Source organism: Malassezia sympodialis, genomic scaffold (assembly GCF_000349305.1).
Source record: "Malassezia sympodialis ATCC 42132 genomic scaffold, msy_sf_6, whole genome shotgun sequence".
NCBI classification, from domain to species: Eukaryota; Fungi; Basidiomycota; class Malasseziomycetes; order Malasseziales; family Malasseziaceae; genus Malassezia; species Malassezia sympodialis.
This window is the reverse complement of record NW_017387804.1, coordinates 161,213-177,528: the sequence shown is the minus strand read 5'-3', so window position 1 is coordinate 177,528 and position 16,316 is coordinate 161,213. Positions and strand designations below refer to the sequence as shown.

Sequence of the window (16,316 nt, the reverse complement as noted above, 5' to 3'; positions counted from 1 at the left end):
CACTTATCTCTGCGCAGTTATGGGCGCTTGGCCTCGCGTGCCGATCTGCGTGGACGCTTACGGCGCGGCTCGGCGCTCGGTTCGTCGTCGCTCGTCGAGGCGCTCTGGGCCTGCCGAAAATCACGGACCACCTGCTGTAGACGCGCCGAGCTGATGCGGTTCGCCGCTGAAGGGGGCACTGGCGCCACAAAGCCTGCCTGGTCCAGCGTCGTCTGCATACGCTGCAGGCGGGCGGCTTTGTGCTGCTGCTCGATGACAGGCCGCACATACTGGTCCGTCTTACTGGTAGGCCAGTGGAGATGCTCGTAGAGGAAGGCACGCACCGCGTCCAAGTCTGCCTGACCCCACACAAACGGCTCGTCGCTATCGTCCACAATCGGATGAATATAGGCGTGCTCCTCGTTTGCGTCGGGCCAATCGGCATCCAAGTGCACCTTGTCACGCAGCGCGCGCTTGATGCGCCGGCGCACCTTGTGGTGCCGATCGAGCAGATCTGTGTCTGCGCCCATCTGCACTTGGCGCCACCACTGCGCAAAGTCTGGCAGGCTGCGAAATACGCTGAGAATCTCCATGGCCAGCACGGGTCCCACGCCAGAGAGGCCTTCTGTGTAGTCACTACCCAGCAGGAAGGCCAGCTGGATCAGTCGCTCTTGGTCCAGGCCCAACTCGCGCGTCATGTCCGGCAGCCGATAGCACTCGACCATGCGCTGGGGATTGAACATGTGGCGGTACACAGGCGTGCCGCCAAACAGGAAGACGTCGCTGTCGTCCGTAATGATACCGTCGACGAGTCGCTGCGTCGCGAGTTGCGCACATTGCGCTTCCGCTTCCATCGGAGCGGTAATGTACGGCAGCCCAAATAGACGGAGCATGGCTTGGATCTCGGCGGTCATTTGCGAGGTGATTTCCTCTTCCGAGCGCCGCAGCCGTGCGCGCTCCTGCCGCAGCGCCTCGACTTCTGCATCCACCTCTTGCTGCATCTCGGGCAGGCTTCGGCCACTCGTCTCACTTAGAAACGAGGCAAACGCCCGCTGGTCCTGCTCCATCTTGGCCATGTCCTGCTCTTCGACTGCCTCAATATGCTCGACTTCTTCCGCAGACGGCAGAGGAAAGCCGTCGGCGCCAAGCCGTACCGGCTCAGGCGACGGACTAGGCGACCATGCATAGGGTGAGGCAGAATCGGCAGGTTGCTTTTGCAAGACCGTGGGCGAGTCTAGAGGCGCCTCAGACATAGGCGCCTCGGGCGTGCGAGACGCCTCAGCAGGCGCTGGCGGGTGGCTCTCTTGAGGCACTGGAGGGGGTGATATGGACGGCAGCACCGGTGCCTCGACGCTTGCAGTCAGGTGGGGGGGGCACTCCGACACCGGCTCGTCTTTGAGAGGCTGGACCTGGTGCACGGGCAAGGAATCTCCCCCGGCTGGCTCGACAGGCTTGGCAACTGCCTCTTGTACCTCGGCTGCCGTGGGGTGTATCTCAGCAGGAGTCGGGTCCCGCTCCTCGGCTGCCGTGGGGCGTACCTCAGGAGTTAGGCCCCGCTCCTCGGCGGCTGCCTCGCTTGACCAAGCTCCTACCTTCGGAGACTCGCTCTTCGGTGCCTCTCGCTCAATCTCTGGTGCCTGTTCTTGGCTCTCAGCCTTTGGGACCTGTGCTTTAGGCACCCATGCAGCCTCCACGGCGGAATGGCTAGCCTCCAACGGAGGAGCTGGGTCAGCCATGGGCCACCCAGCCTCATGCCGGAGATGCTCTCTGCTTGAAGCACCGCTTGCGCCATCTTGTGACGCTGGCCCGGTGAGCTCAACGATTGAAGCAGGTCCCGCCTGCGGCTCGGCGGAAGTCGCTGCGCCGAGCGGCACATCGTCCCATTCATCGTCGCCTACGGCGTCGTCGGCATGGAACAAGGCCTCAGACGCCTGTACTTCATCCATGTGCCCATAGAGCCGCTCCTCTAGCGCCTCCATGCCCGTGTCGCGGTGTTTCTGGCGTCGATGATGCTCGGCACGAGCACGCAGAAATGCTAGTGCCCGCTCTTTCCGCTGAATGGGATCGCGCTCCGCATGCACAAGGACGTCCAGCTCAGGGTCAGGCACAGACTCTGCCGGCGCAATGTCGACGTCGTCCATCTCCGCAGGGTCCCATTCGTCTTGCACGTTCTGCCAAGTCTTGGGCTCGTCATCGTCGACTTGGATAGCGCGCTCACGCGACGAGCCTGGGGCGTGAGTGCCCAGCGCAAACCCGCCATCGCCACCCTCGATATGCGTGAGGACATACTCGCGGCTTCGGCTCCCTGCGACACGCAGGGGCACCTGGATATGTGCCTGCCCAATCTCGTCTGTGACAGTCAGGACCTTTTGCGTGAGGTCGTTGCGCGTCTTGAGGTACGAGACCTGGGCCTTGGAGAAGTCAATGGGCGTCGGTGCGGCAGCCAGCATGTCCTGGAGACGCTGGAACGATGTGCCGCGGGACTGCGCGCGCAAGTCGCCCACGAGCTCGTACTGCAGCTCAGGCGGCAAGCTGCGAAAGAGCTCCGAGTGGATATCGAGGTCCTCTGGCGCGATCGTCTTCATCAGGTCACGCAGCTCAGCCTCGGTGGCAAAGCGTAGGTCGCGTGGATCGGACGGCGGCCACGCCTCATTCGGCATGGCCGGCAGCTGGTACGGGTCCCTGGCGGCCTGCTTCGCCGGCACGGGCGCCACGTCGCGTAGGCGCGCGGGCCGCGGTGGGCTGCGCTCCGCATCGTCGTAGTACACGGTGCCCTTGTCGAGCTCGGACGGCGGCGCAGGCGCGACCTGCCGCAGCGCCGCCTGCCGCAACTGTGCCGCCAGCAGCTTTTCAGCGGCGCGCGCCACTGACTCGCCCGCCAGCGTGCGGCGGTGCTTGCGGTTCGCTATAGTGCGCCGCTTCTGGATGGGCGCACCGCCATCAAACACGAACACGGGCTGGATCCCATAAAACAAGAGCTTCAAAATGCGCCACAGGAAGCCAAGCAAGTGGGCATGGGACAGCGTGTTCCCGTCGCGATCGCGCATCGCGCGCTGGAAGTGGTACAGCCAAATCGACGAGTCAATCGCGAGACGCTTGCCCTGCAGTGACTCCAGCCTGGGTAAGTCGGGTACACGTACGTGACGGGGCGGCCCACCGGCTGCAGCAGCTGCCACAGCCCGTGCACGCCCATCGCCAGGAAGCGCCACCGGTGGAGGCCGCGGCGCTGTGGAGAGGCCCGGCACTCCGCCGTGCTCTGCGCCCGTGCGCTATGGACCCGTCGACGCTCGTGGCGGCGGTGATTGTCGTGCTCTCTGTGCTGGTGATGCGCATGGGCCTCACAGCAACACTGGGAGTTATTGTGCTCGCATTCCTACTGCTGTGTCACCCCGTCGTGCGTGTGTTCTTCGAGATGGCTGTGCCCGGCCAGGGCGCCGCGCACGACAGTACCCAGCACGATCACGAGACGTCGGAGGCGCTTCGCTCGCGTGCCCATGGCGTAGCGCATGGCAGTCGGGCCAGCACATCTGGCGGCCGGCAGGCCGGGCGCCTGGACCTCGCCACGCTGCCAGCGGCGCTGCAGCCTGAGCTGCGCCACCTCCTGCGGCTCGTGCGCGCCGACTTTGTGCAGTTCTGGTTCGATCCCATTTCGTTCGGCAGCACCGCGTTCCCTGATGAGGCGATGGCGTGTGTCGAGCACCTGCTTGCGCAAATGGCGCTGCGCCTCGAGCAGTATAGCCGCGCTACGGTGGTATGTCGTGCCACTAACCCAGGTCACGGAGCTCTCCCTCACGGCGTTATCCGTGCTTGTAACGGCGATGCAGAATCGCCGCACAGACTCTACATCGCCCCTGGGCCTGTGGCCAACGACAGAGAGTCGCATCCAGAGCCTTCAGGCGTCGGTATCGATGATGCTCCAGCAGAGTTTGCCGCCTGCGGAAAAGCGCTCGCCGCTGGTGGTGGCCCTGCTCAGCGACCTATTTGCCAGGCAGCTGTGGGACCAGCTGCAGGCGCACAGCGACCCTGATGTGATCAACCAGTACATCGTCCTATACGGCCAGGTCGCCGCCGCGCAGGGCGCGCCGTCGAGCGCCCCCCGCGATGCGAAAGCGCCGGCGCCGGCGCCCACTTCGAGTGTGCGCGTGGACGACTTGCTCCACGACCTCGAGCGGAGCGAGCCACGCGCCGATGCGCCAAACAAGCCGCCGTCGTCGCTCCCGCACGACCTGACCGACGTGATTCGCGCTCTCAAGGACCCTGCTGCGTCCGAGACGCTGGCGGAGCTGCCGGCCCCGGCAGAGGCACCCGACGCCGCGGCGCGCCCGGCCGAGCCATGGAGCGTGGAAGCGCCGCCGGCGCGCCCGATGAACGTGCCGCCTGCCGTGCCAGAGGCGCCATGGCCACCCGGGCCTGCGCCAGGGCGATCTGACGCCCACAAGTACCAGGTGCGCCTGCCCAAGAAGGTGCGCGATGTGCTTGCGCAGTGCAACGGTGACTTGTACGACGAGTGGTACCAGTACATGCAGCGCCGCGACTCCGGCGCGAGTCCGTGCGAGGGCGCCGTCCTGCTCCAGCTGCGCTCGAACCTCGATGCGCTCGCTGCGTCGTTTGATCACGAGGCCAGCACGCCGGCGCTATTCACGAGCGACGTCAAGGCCGTGCTGCATGCGGCCCAAAGCATGCTGCCATCGCACCCGCCGTGCGCGGCCGTGCAGACCGCGATGGAGCGCCTCAGCGCGCGCGAGACGATCGAGCCGGCGGACCTCGAGCCTCTGCGTGCCGCGCTCCTGCAGCGCTTGCAGCAGCTGTACGACGACTTTCTTTCCGAGTGCAAGACCCCGTCCGACCGGCCGCCCAGCCGCGCAGCCCCGCTGCCGCCCAGCACATACGAGCCGCGACGCGCGCGGCGGGCAGGCAAGGAGGCGGCGCGGCAGATCTCCGTGCTCGACGTGAGTGAGTCAGGCGGCACAGAGCGCGCGGTCGATCCGCGCACGCTGCAGGTGCTTGTCACCATGGAGGACGCGCCGGGCGCCAGCACAGGCGGCTATGCGATCCTGCGCACCTGGCCGCACTTTGAGGCGCTGCACACGGAGCTCATGCGCATGTACGAGAAGCTGCCGGGCGACTCGGGTCTTGTGCCGCCGCCGCCGCTGCCCTCGCTCAAGGGCCTGTCGAGCACAGAGGCGTGTGAGGCGATCCGCCTGTACCTTGTGGCCCTGCTCGTGCCGGCAGAGGACACGCTCGCGTGGTACAATACGACGCAGGCGGTGCAGCGGTTTCTCGACAAGACACGCGCGGCGGACGACGAGGCGAAGCTGAAGAACATCCCGCTCGTGTCGAGCCTGGGAGACGTCAGCCGCTCGCTCGCGAGTGGGCTGGCCGGCGCCGCAGGCACCGCGCGCAAGAGTATCGGACCCAGGGCGCCGGCGCCCTCGCGGGCGAGCCGCATCTTTGGGCTGCGCCCGGACCTCTCGGACACGCGTCGCACGGCCGTGCGCGATGCGCCGGAGCTGCCGCAGCGCCCGCCGGTCGAGCCGCCGCAGGCGCCGTCCGCGCATAGGGCGCACACAGAGGCAGAGGCGGACGAGGCGCCCCAGCCGGGAGCGGGGCCGTCCCACGAGGCGCCGGATGCCATGGCTGGGGCGGCTGCTGAGCGGGCCTCCGCCGCTACGGCGCCCGCGCCCGCTGACCCACCTGCCGATGCGGCGTCCGTGCACGACGTAAAGGCCCTGCTCACGGCCGTCTTTGCCGTTACACGTGAGGCGCTCAACATGCACGAGGCATGGACGCTGCAGCGCGGCATGCTGCGCGTCATTGAGCAGTTCCTGCGCACGACGTACTACGGCACGGTCGCGAACCTCGTCACGTATTTGGCCGGCCTGCTCTCTACGGACGCACAAGTCTCGTGGCTCGCGCTCCTGCGCACGAAGCTCTGGCCCAACGACGTGTGGACGGGGGGGGCCGAGCCAGGCAGGCCCGCGCGCACCGCCGCCGAGGTCCGTGCGACGGCCGAGGCGGCGCGCGCCGTTGTGCTGAGCTATGCGCCGCCCCAGGCCGCCTACGCGCTGGGCCTGGGCGGAAAGCAGGCTGTCGCCGATGCGCTCGCGACCGTGCACGACGTGGTCACGGACCCCATCGTATCGCTGGATCTGCACCTCGCCCTGCTGCTGCGCGTGCTCGACCTGGTGATGGGCACGGCCGGCGCGCCATCGGGCGATCGGGCATAATCGCGGGCGCGGCCGTCGGCCTCCGCCATGAGCCACGAGTCGGTCGCGCCGCGCGGCGATGGGTACCGCGACCACCCATTTGTGCCGCAGACAGATTTTCTAGACCATACCGTGACGAACCAGGCCCGCCCTCTGACGAGTGCGGTGATCACCGTGCGCATCATCAAGAACTTTGAGTACCGCACGATGAAGCCGCTCGTCCTGAAGGACGTGGACCTGACGACGCTCACGGCGCCGGCGCTGATCGAGCGGTGCCGACAGGGTACGTACACGCTACTGATCGGCAGAAGTCGCCGCGGCGCCCGCCTTCAGGGTGTATCGCGGCGTGATCGGCACGCTCGACACGCTCAAGATCTACACGCACGCGCATGGCGCCAAGACGACCAACCTGATCATCAACCTGGACCGCCCCGAGTGGATCCTCGATTCGTCGAGTGACGCGCCCCTCGCCTCGCTGGGTGTCGAGAACGAAACGGAGCTGAGCCTGTTTGAGCGCAGGGCATACGACCAGTTCCTCGCGCACCCCGAGACGCGTTGGGACGCTACGGGCTAGCTGCTGGGCTCGGCGATCAGCGCGCGCACCTCGGGCTGGCGGCACAGGTCTCGGAACAGGCGGCGCCACTCGAGCGGGCTGCCCTTGCTGCGGCGCAGCAGCACAAAGCAGCCCGCGCGCCCGCTCGCAGCGCCGAGGTCGGGCGGCAGCTCCGCGACGCGCTCGATGCGCACCTCGCCCTTGAGCGCACACTTGCGCCGGTCGACGAGACCGAGCCGCATGCGCACGCCGTGCGCATGCCGCAGCGCTTCGGTGGCTGCGCTCGTATCCGACGGAGCGGGATCCTCGTAGGCCTCCTCCATCCACTCGGCAGCCTCGTCGCCCAGCGGCTCGACATGCACCTGCGCCTTGTGCGCGCGCAGCGCGTGCGTGAGCGCCTCGGCGACCTGCACCGGGCCGCTCGCACTGTAGAAGCGCGTCAGCTGCAGCACCATGCCCATCGGCGCCGCAGTGCTCTGCGTCAGGTAGCCCATGGCCTGCGTAAAGACCGCGCCGGCATCGTCGAGCTGCGTGCTTGACGCAGGCCCGCTGCGCCGCGCGCGGCCCACGCTGGGGAGCGCGGAGGAGGGCGGCAGCGCATCTTCCGCGCCGAGCGCCAGCGTGCGCGTCGACAGGGCCTCTGGCTGCGTTAGCGACGGGTGCTCCGGCACCGCCGCGCGTGCGCCATCGGTGTGCAGCGCCATGTGCATGTCGCCCGACACCACAAGGCCGTGCAGGAGGCGCTCCGCGAGGCTGACCGGGTCGTTGCACTGGCCGGACGTGAGCAGCGCGTTCTCGCGCGTGAACCAGCGGTGCCGCTGGATCTGCGCGAGCGTGATGCGCCGCGCGGGCTCAGGATGCATCATGCGGCGCAGCAGCGAGAGCGCATCGGCGCTGAGCCGCGTCCACGGGTCGATGCGCAGGAGCTCGCCGCTGAGGTACGCGACGTACTCGGCACTGCGGCTCGTCGGCTCGTCCCAGGGCGTGTTGCCGACGAGCAGCGCAAACAGCACCACGCCCGAGCTCCAGACGTCCACCGGCTCGCCCTGGTACGGCCGGCCGTTCATTTCGGGAGCGATGTACGGCAGCGAGCCGCAGGTCCCGTGCAGCGTGCGCTCCTTGCCCTTGTACTTGTACACGCTGCAGAGCCCAAAGTCGGCAATCTTCAGGTTGCCCTGCGCGTCGAGGAGCATGTTTTCCGGCTTGATGTCGCGGTGCGTGACGCCCTGGCCGTGGATGTACGTGAGGCCCGCAACGAGCTGCGTAAAGTAGAGGTGCGCCAGGTCCTCGTCGACGCCCACGTCCGGCGCAATCTTGTCGAACAGGTCACCGCCCGCACACAGCTCGAGCACAATGTACAGGCCACGCACGTAGTTGCTCGGCGCCGACGAGCCGACGGCGTACTCGACCGACCCGAGGAACGCGAGCACGTTCGGGTGCTTGAGGATGCTGTGGATCTGCACCTCTTTCTGCAGCGCGCGCCGGTCGATCGGCTGCCGGTTCGTCGTCGACACGTACGACACGACCTTGACCGCCGCCTGCGCGTGCTGGGTGGCGCCAGCCTTGACGGCACGAAAGACGCTGCGTCAGTACGTCAGCGTACCGTGAAAAGCCGCCGCCGCCGAGCATCTCGACAATCTGGTACCCCAGCACCGTGGGGTACACCTGCCCCGTCGACGACGTCGGCGCGCGCGCCGAGGCCATCGTGGTCGACGCGTGGCGCGTGCGGCCGGTGTAGCTTATTTCCCAGCAGCGCGGCCGACCGCCGGGTCCGACGCCGCCGCATCGCGACGTGGGGTGCGCTGGCTGCGCCATGGACGCTGAGCGCGATGCGCCGCCCGACAGGGCGTCAAGCAGCGCCTTGCCGACCGTGGAAGCACTCGTGCAGGGCCGGCGCGCACGCGCGCAAGGGCGCGCGCCGCCTCGCGACGCGCCTGCCGTGCGTGTGCCGCGCGGCCTCTCCAGCGTGATCCAGCAGACGCCCAAGGTGCTTGTGCTGGACCTAGATGAGACACTGATCCACTCCAAGCTGAGCGCCGCGCCCTGGGGGCGCCTTGGCGCGCGCGACCCGGTCGGTGCGAGTGTGTCGACGGCCCTCCTGAGCATCCTCGGCCTCGGCGCCACGGTGCCGCCCCATGCGCAGCTGCAGCTGCGTGTGATCGAGGTGCAAATTGAGGGCCGCACCGTCGTGTACCAAGTATACAAGCGGCCATGGGTCGACTACTTTCTGCGCAAGGTCGCGGCGTGGTACCAGGTTGTGATCTTCACGGCCTCGGTGAAAGAGTACGCCAACCCGGTGATCGACTGGCTCGATGGCGGGCATGGCCTGATCAGCGGGCGCCTCTTCCGCGACTCGTGCACGCTGCGCAACGGCTCGTACCTCAAGAACCTGCAGGTCGTTGAGCGGGACCTCAGCCGCGTGTGCCTCATTGACAACTCGCCCATGAGCTACGTGCTCCAAGAGGCGAACGGCATCCCCGTCGAGGCGTGGACGCACGACCCCCGCGACGAGGCGCTCCTGGACCTGCTGCCGATGCTCGATGGCCTGCGGTACGCCAGCGACGTGCGCCATATTCTCGGCCTGCGCGGCTTTTAGTGTAGTATAGACACTACGAAGACGGCGCGCTCTTCTGGCGCTGCTCGTCCAAGTACGTCTGCAGGCGCGCCTCGCGCTCCGCGCGGCGCTCCGCAAGCACTGACAAGATGTTGCCGTGGCGCGCGGTCGGCACCGAGCGCTTGCGCACGAGCAGCTGCGCCGTCGGCCGCTCCGTCGGCGCCTCGTCCGGCGCGCCAGCGCTCTGCGCCGCCCAGTCGCGGTCCAGGGCGCGCGACAGGTCGCGCACGCTCTTGTGGCTGCGCCAGCGGCGGCCCTTGGTCATCTTGAGCAGCAGGCGGCGCTCCTCGTACATCATCTCCTGCTGGAACAGGTTCACGCGCAAAAAGTCCTTCGTCACACCAGGAAACACAAACGGCTCCAGCAGACCGACTTCCACCTTCTTGAACGTGCGGTCTTTGCCCACCACACGGCGACGCTGCCGCCCCGAAAAGACGATCGACGAGCGGTACACCATCGAGCGCGCCCACGTCGTTCGCAGGCCATACACCGCCAGCAGGAACGACCGCAGCTGGTGCTTGTCCATGTGCAGCGGCACACGGAAGGTCGCCTTCCACGCATCGTACGGCTGCCCACGCGGCGTGTGGTTGCGCACGAGACGCACCGTCACGTTCGGCAGGAACTGCAGCGCGCCTGCCCGCTGCGGCTCTGCAAACCAGCGCGGCGCGGGCGCGCCCAGCAGGCGCGTCGTCGGCGCATCGTCCACGTACACCACCGAGCGGTCACGCAGCCGCCACGCCGTCTCCCACTCGGCGCGCCGCTCCTCAGGCGTCAGCGCCTGCCATGCGTCCCAGGCGCGCGCCTCTTCCGTCGCCTGCAGCGCACGCCGCGCGGCCGTGCGCGAGCCAGGCGCGCGGCCCACAGCAGGCGGCGCACCCGCCCCGGGGTAGCCCGCCGAGTAGCCCGAGCGCCAGCCGAGGCGCCGCGCGCACTCGTACGTAACGCGCGTCAGCGCGGCACTGCGCTCCTCCTCTGTCATTCGCGCCCACACGGGCAGGAGCACCACATCCGCCTGCTCATCAAGCGACATGGCCTCCCACATCTCCAGCGACAGGCCCTCCGCTGCGCCGCCCTCGAGCCTGGCGCGCATCGCATCAATGCGCTCGCGCAAAAACGCATCTACACGGCCGCCCACACGCTCAGCGTCCGGCAGCCAGCGGCGCGAGCGCGCCGTGCGGTACTGCCGCGCCGCATGGTACGTGGCCGGCAGCCACGCCGGCGCAGCAGTCTGGTCCGCCGCATCCACATACGCCGTCAGTTCGTGGCGCTGGTCAGCATTGAGCCACAGCCAGCGCAGCAGCTGGCGCGCCTGGCGCGACGCCTCGAGCGCGGGCGCCACCGGCGACACACTCGCATCCACGCTCACCGCAGCCGCGGTGGCCTGCGCCGGCGCAGACGCCCAGCGCGGCGTGGAAGCAATGCCACGGAATGCGCGCATACGCACAGCAGCGCGCGGACGGGCCTCGAGCGAGAGGCCCTGCAGCCGCCGAACCAGCAGGGACATGGTCGCAGCACAGCGGCGGGCGGCCGGCACTCCTCCTTTCTTCTTGTGTCACGTGATACAGCGCGTGGTGCGGCAGGCGCACGGCCGGGCGCCTGCCGCATGAACCCCTGGGCGAGTCCGTGGGACGACGCAGCGGGTGGGCCGGCGCCGGATCTGGCGCCAGCGCTCGACCTGGGCGGCACGTCGCCGCCACCGGTTGCCAGCGCGGCGCTGTCGTCCCTCGATGTCGATCCGTGGGGCGGCGAGGCGGGCAGCTCGGTCGCCGCCCAGCCTACTGTGCCCGAGCCTGTTGGGGCGGAGCGCACAGCTGATAGCGCGGCGCCGCTGGACACAGCGCCTGTGACGGATCCGCCAACGGCGGTCGACTCCCAGCTGGCGTCGTTGGCGTCTGCTTCGCTTACGCTGCACGAAAATGTGTGGGGCAGTGGCGACACAATGCAGACAGCGTGGACGGACGAGGCGCGGGCCAACAAGCCTGCGTCGCCACCCGCGGAGCCTGCGTCGCCACCCGCGGAGCCTGCGTCGCCACCCGCGGAGCCTGCAACTGCGCCGCACAGCGAGGCGCAGCCAGAGAGCTCGCACGAGTCACCGAGCACAGAGCTCTGCGAGGCGCCATCGGAAGGCGCCTCGGACGACAAAACGCCAAGCTCCGAAGCACTCCGCGAGGCGCCAGCGCCAGCGCCAGGGACAGGGAGCACCCTCGGCCGCCTCAGCACGGCGGTGACAGAGTGGCGCAAGGCGCGCGCCGCGGCGGCCGAAAAGGCCAAGGAGGCCCGGGAGGCGGAGCAGGCGCAAGGCTGGAAAAAGGTGGCGCCGCCGAAGCCCGCAGCCCGGACGCGCCTGGCCGGCTGGCTGCGCCGTGGCACAGATTCGACGCCTACGTCGCCGGCGCGCACGCCGACGCGTGCGCGTTCCCTCGAGAAAAGCGCGGCGAGCAGCGCAGGTGCCCCGCTTGACGAGGACGATCTCGCCTGGCTCGAGGCCGCCTCGTCCCGCCCAGCGACCGCACGCTCTTCGATGGAGCGGACCACGGCGTCACGCGCAGTGCGTGGCGTGCGCCGCTACGATGCAAGTGCCTACGACCCCGATCCGCGCTACGATTACGACCCACCAGCCACCTACGATGCGGACGCCGCTGAGCCAAGCGCCTCGCCCGCGCCGCCCGACCCCTACAATTACGACCCCGACGACGACACGGACGGGTTTGGCGAGATGCAGCAGTATACGGACGATGGGCCCGCGTCGCCGCATCGGGGGACGTACTCGGACGAGCCACGGCGTGCGCCGCTACCGCCGCCGACGCCGCCGCCGCCCGCGGCGGCCAGTGTGGATCTGCTGAGTGCGTCGCCGCCCCATGCGGCGCCCGCCCCGGCACCGCGCCCTGCGCCGTCGGCCCGCGCCCCGAGAGTGGGAGCCCTCTCGGATGCCGATATGAACTTTTTCGAGACGTTATAGGCTACCTGCTGCCCTTGACCTCCTTGAAGAGGACGTGTCGTTTCACTGTGTGAGCTGGCGCCACGTACCGATCGGATCGTACTTCATCATGCTGAGCTTGTCAGCCACGCGCAGGCGGCGCGTCGTGTACATGTAGCCGGAGCCGGCCGTCGATAGCAGGCGCGCTATGACAACGCTGGGTTAGTCACACCACGTACCGAGCCTTGGACTTGGCGGCCATGAGGAAAGGGACAGAGCGCGTATCACGTGAGGCCACCTCGCCGCGGCAACGCCGCGCGACGCTCGACGACCCGCCGGGATGAGCGCACGTCCGCCAGAGGCGCGCCCCGTGCGCGAGCCGCGCATTCCGCTCGCTGTGATGGACGCTCCGTCGCAGCGATTCTATGCGGCGGCCCTCTTTGTGGCTGTGCAGGCGTGGAAGTGGACACACATCGTTCGTGTGTGTGTGTTGCGGTACGCCCGGCCGAACGCCGTGGCGGGGTGGCTCGATCCGACGCACGTCGGCACGGCCCTGCTCATCGACTTTGCGCTATGCTACGTGCTGCACTGGCTGGCGATCCCGCCACGCGCTGTGCGTGCGAGCCCGGCGACCCGCACGCCGCCGCCGCGCCGCCCGTGGGCGTCGCGCCGGTGGCTGTGGGTGTTCGTGTGGCTCGCGCTCGCGCTCCTCGATGTGCTCGCACTTGCGCGACACGACGCATGGATCGTCGTCCAGGCGCTTGCGCCGGGCCCGGCCGCATGGAGCGTCGGCGAGCGCCGCGTGCGGCTGCAGCAGCTGGTGCGTCCTGCGACGCACATTGCCGGGCAGCACACGGTGCACCTCGTCCCGCCCGGCACCGCGCACCTCGCGCCTGACGCGTCATGCCTGTGTGTGGGAGCCCATGTGCGCGAGGTCCATATTCCCGTCGTGTTCCACGATACGAACCCGGCGCAGATCACCTACTCGGTGACAGAGCCGGCCCACGGCACACGCACCGAGCACACCCTCTCGCACCCCAAGACGAGCGTGCGTGCACATGCAGTGACGCGCAGCACGGAGCCGGACGTGCCGCGCGGCGCACGCGCGCTCTCTCTCGCAGAACGCAAGCGCGCACGGCACGCGGCGCAGGAGCGCGCGGCAGACCGCCCGCTCGAGACGGTGCACGACCTGCGTGTCCGGCGCACCGGCACAATCCGCCTCGAGTCGGTCGTCGACGAGCACGGGCGGCCTGCTCGCATCCTCGCGCAGGACGTGCGGGTCGTCGAGTGCCCCCACGCCTCGCTTGTGCCGGGCACCACGGACTACTGCCCTGGCGACTCCGGGCACGTCGAGGTTGCGATGCACGGCACACCGCCCCTGACGCTCGAGTATGTGTCGAAGAGTGGCGAGCGCATGCGCCCATATACGCTCTCGCACATGGCTCCCACAGAGCCGGCGCTTCTCTCGCTCGATCTTGCCGGGCCGGGCCCCCAGACGCTGCGTCTCGAGCAGGTGACAGACGCGTGCGGAAATGCGGCTCCCCTCAACGACACGGTACGTGTGCTGGTGCATGAGCAGGCACAGGTACACTTTGACGCCGCACACTGTCGCCCTGGGCGCCCGCTCCCGCTGCTGCGCGGTGGACGCGGTCGGGAGGTACGCTATGTGGTCGAGCCGCGCCACTCGCGCGACGAGTGGGACGTGCGCGTGCACTTTTCGCCCGACGTCAAGGCCGCGCTGCCCCGGCCGCTGACGAGTGCGGACGCGTGGGAGAAAACGGTGCGAGTCGCAGCGGGCGAGCACACGCTCACGGTGACGCAGCCCGGCACCTACACGATCGAGCACGCCGCCTCGTCTTTCTGCGCCGGCCAGGTCGCCGCGCCGTGGACGTGTGAGGTGGTGGACGTGCCCCCGCCGCGCGCGCAGATCCACTTTGAGAGCATTGAGGATCCCTGCGCCGGCACGGTGGGCGTCAAGGCGCTCTCCACGCTGGAAGGCGAGCCGCCGTTCCGCCTGCACTACGAGTCGCAGCGCCCGGGGCAGGCGGCGACACGGCACGTGCGGGTCGTGGAGGCCCAAACGCGTGATGAGCTCGAGTTTTGGCCGAGCACCGAGGGGCCTGTCACGTACCGCTTCCTCGCGCTGGACGACGTCAACTACCGAGGCGTGCCGCTTGATGGCCCCAGCTTTACGCAGCTTGTGCATCCCCTCGCGAGCGCCGCTTTCGCGGGAGCCGCACACGCCGAGCAGGACGTGGTGGTGCGCAGCTGCGGTCAGGCATCGGTGACGGCAGACGTGGAGCTGAGCGGCACCGGGCCGTTCGACCTTACGTACTCGATGCGGAGCGCGCGTGGCGAGCCGGTCGAGCGCGAGGTGCGCGGCCTAAACGGCCCCCGCGCCGCACTGGACCTGACGCTCCCGGCCGATGTGCTTCGGCAGCAGGGGCGGGCGACGGTGTCGCTGCTGCGCCTGCGTGATGGCAAGGGGTGTGAGCGGCGCCTTGCGACGCGCGACCTGCGCTTGGACATGCGCCGCACGAGTGCGGCCGTCGGCTTCCGCGAGACGCACGCCGTGCTGCACGAGCACGAGGCAGTGGCCCTGGCGCTGCGTCTAGAGGGCACTGCGCCCTGGCACATTACCTACAATTTCACGCGCGATGGCGAGCCGGATATCCAGGGCGCCGCGACGCTGCACGATGCGAACGAGGCGCTGCACCTCACCGAGCCGGGACGGTACACACTCACGTCCGTGCGCGACGCTCACTGCGTCGGCACTGTACTGCCCCAAGCCACGGCGGAGGTCGTGGTGCGCGCGCGACCGCACGCGTCGTTTGCCGGCACGCCGCTCGCAAACGGCAGCGTCATGCCGCCGGCCGTGTGCCAGGGCATCCGCTCCGAAGCGACGCTCCAGCTACTCGGCCAGCCGCCCGTGGACGTAGCGTACGTGCACCGGCTCCCAGCGACGGATGGGCCGCCGCAGGTGCGGCGGCACACGCTGTCGACGGCCCAGGAGAACGTGCAGCTCGCGCTGGACGACCAGGTGCCGGGCTGGCACACGTACGAGGTCGTCGAGGTCGGCGATGCGTACTACGCGCGCGCGCGCGCAGCGCGCGGCGCCATCCTGGAGCATCTTGTGCATGCGCGCCCCCACGGCACGTTTGCACCACAAAAAGCGGTCACCGCCTGCGTGGGCGACGCGTCTGTCGAATGGCCCGTGCTCCACCTGACAGGGACGCCGCCGTTCCAGGTCGTGATGCAGTTACGCCCCCGCCACACAGAAGGAGCTGCGCAGGCGGCCGACGTGACGCTCGTGACACACACACACACACTCGCAGTGCCGCCGGCGCTTGCACCCACCGTGCCTGGGGCCTGGGAGCTCGCCGTGCAGCGCATCGAGGACGCGCATTGTGTGGAGACAGCGCCAGACGCCATCCTGCGCCTGGACCTGGTGGAGAGCGCGGCTGTGCTGCCGACGTCCGCGCGGCGCGACTACTGTGTGGGCGAGCGCATTGACTTTGTGCTGCAGGGCACTTCACCGTGGACCGTCGAGTACTCGTTCAACGGGCGCGTGTCGCAAGTCGTCTCGCGCACAGCCGAATTTGTGCGGGTGGCCGACCGCCCTGGGCGCCTGCAGGTGCTGGGTGCGGGCCACAGCTCGAATACGTGTCGCCACCCGCACGCGCCGCTGGAGGCGATGATCCATGCGCTGCCAAGCGCGCACGTCTCGTCGGGCGTGCACCGCGTCGAGTCGCTGCACGAGGGTGGCCAGGCCGAGATTGTATTTACGCTCATGGGCGAGCCGCCGTTCGCGTTTACGTACCAGCGGACCGAGGCGGTCGATACGCACGCGCGGCCCAAGGTGCTCGAGACGCACACGGTCGACCACTGGAACGAGACGCGGTACGTGGTGACGACGTCGCAGGAGGGCACTTGGTCGGTGGTGTGGATGCAGGACCGCTGGTGCCAGGTGTCGCTCGGCGAAGTGAGCGGTCCGGCTGCGTGGAATCGCGCGACTGAGCAGTGACATGCATTCCCTAGATTGGCTAT

The 16,316-nt window shown here is 68.8% G+C and overlaps 7 protein-coding genes across 7 annotated transcripts; 4 read left to right on the top strand and 3 right to left on the bottom strand.

Moving 5' to 3' along the window:
* Window positions 1-17: 17 nt before the first annotated feature.
* On the bottom strand, window positions 18-3,172 carry MSY001_1487 (uncharacterized protein; the record flags this gene model as incomplete). The annotated part of the gene is made up of 2 exons (XM_018883291.1): window positions 18-3,096; window positions 3,120-3,172. 2 exons carry the CDS (start codon window positions 3,170-3,172, stop codon window positions 18-20), a joined length of 3,132 nt encoding a protein of 1,043 aa, XP_018740065.1.
* Window positions 3,173-3,250: 78 nt separating this feature from the next.
* MSY001_1486 (uncharacterized protein) lies at window positions 3,251-6,206 on the top strand (the record flags this gene model as incomplete). Its single annotated transcript, XM_018883290.1, has 2 exons — window positions 3,251-3,730; window positions 3,804-6,206. 2 exons carry the CDS (start codon window positions 3,251-3,253, stop codon window positions 6,204-6,206), a joined length of 2,883 nt encoding a protein of 960 aa, XP_018740064.1.
* A 27-nt stretch (window positions 6,207-6,233) lies between these two features.
* On the top strand, window positions 6,234-6,759 carry MSY001_1485 (uncharacterized protein; the record flags this gene model as incomplete). Its single annotated transcript, XM_018883289.1, has 2 exons — window positions 6,234-6,468; window positions 6,494-6,759. The coding sequence occupies 2 exons, from the start codon at window positions 6,234-6,236 to the stop codon at window positions 6,757-6,759; spliced, it is 501 nt and encodes a 166-aa protein (XP_018740063.1).
* On the bottom strand, window positions 6,756-8,442 carry MSY001_1484 (uncharacterized protein; the record flags this gene model as incomplete). The annotated part of the gene is made up of 2 exons (XM_018883288.1): window positions 6,756-8,319; window positions 8,384-8,442. The coding sequence occupies 2 exons, from the start codon at window positions 8,440-8,442 to the stop codon at window positions 6,756-6,758; spliced, it is 1,623 nt and encodes a 540-aa protein (XP_018740062.1).
* A 109-nt stretch (window positions 8,443-8,551) lies between these two features.
* Window positions 8,552-9,334, top strand: MSY001_1483 (uncharacterized protein; the record flags this gene model as incomplete). The annotated part of the gene is made up of 1 exon (XM_018883286.1): window positions 8,552-9,334. One exon carries the CDS (start codon window positions 8,552-8,554, stop codon window positions 9,332-9,334), a length of 783 nt encoding a protein of 260 aa, XP_018740061.1.
* A 13-nt stretch (window positions 9,335-9,347) lies between these two features.
* Window positions 9,348-10,856, bottom strand: MSY001_1482 (uncharacterized protein; the record flags this gene model as incomplete). The annotated part of the gene is given in 2 exon segments (XM_018883285.1): window positions 9,348-10,829; window positions 10,845-10,856. The coding sequence occupies 2 exon segments, from the start codon at window positions 10,854-10,856 to the stop codon at window positions 9,348-9,350; spliced, it is 1,494 nt and encodes a 497-aa protein (XP_018740060.1).
* A 1,753-nt stretch (window positions 10,857-12,609) lies between these two features.
* MSY001_1481 (uncharacterized protein) lies at window positions 12,610-16,293 on the top strand (the record flags this gene model as incomplete). Its single annotated transcript, XM_018883284.1, has 1 exon — window positions 12,610-16,293. The coding sequence occupies one exon, from the start codon at window positions 12,610-12,612 to the stop codon at window positions 16,291-16,293; it is 3,684 nt and encodes a 1,227-aa protein (XP_018740059.1).
* Between the last annotated feature and the right edge of the window lie 23 nt (window positions 16,294-16,316).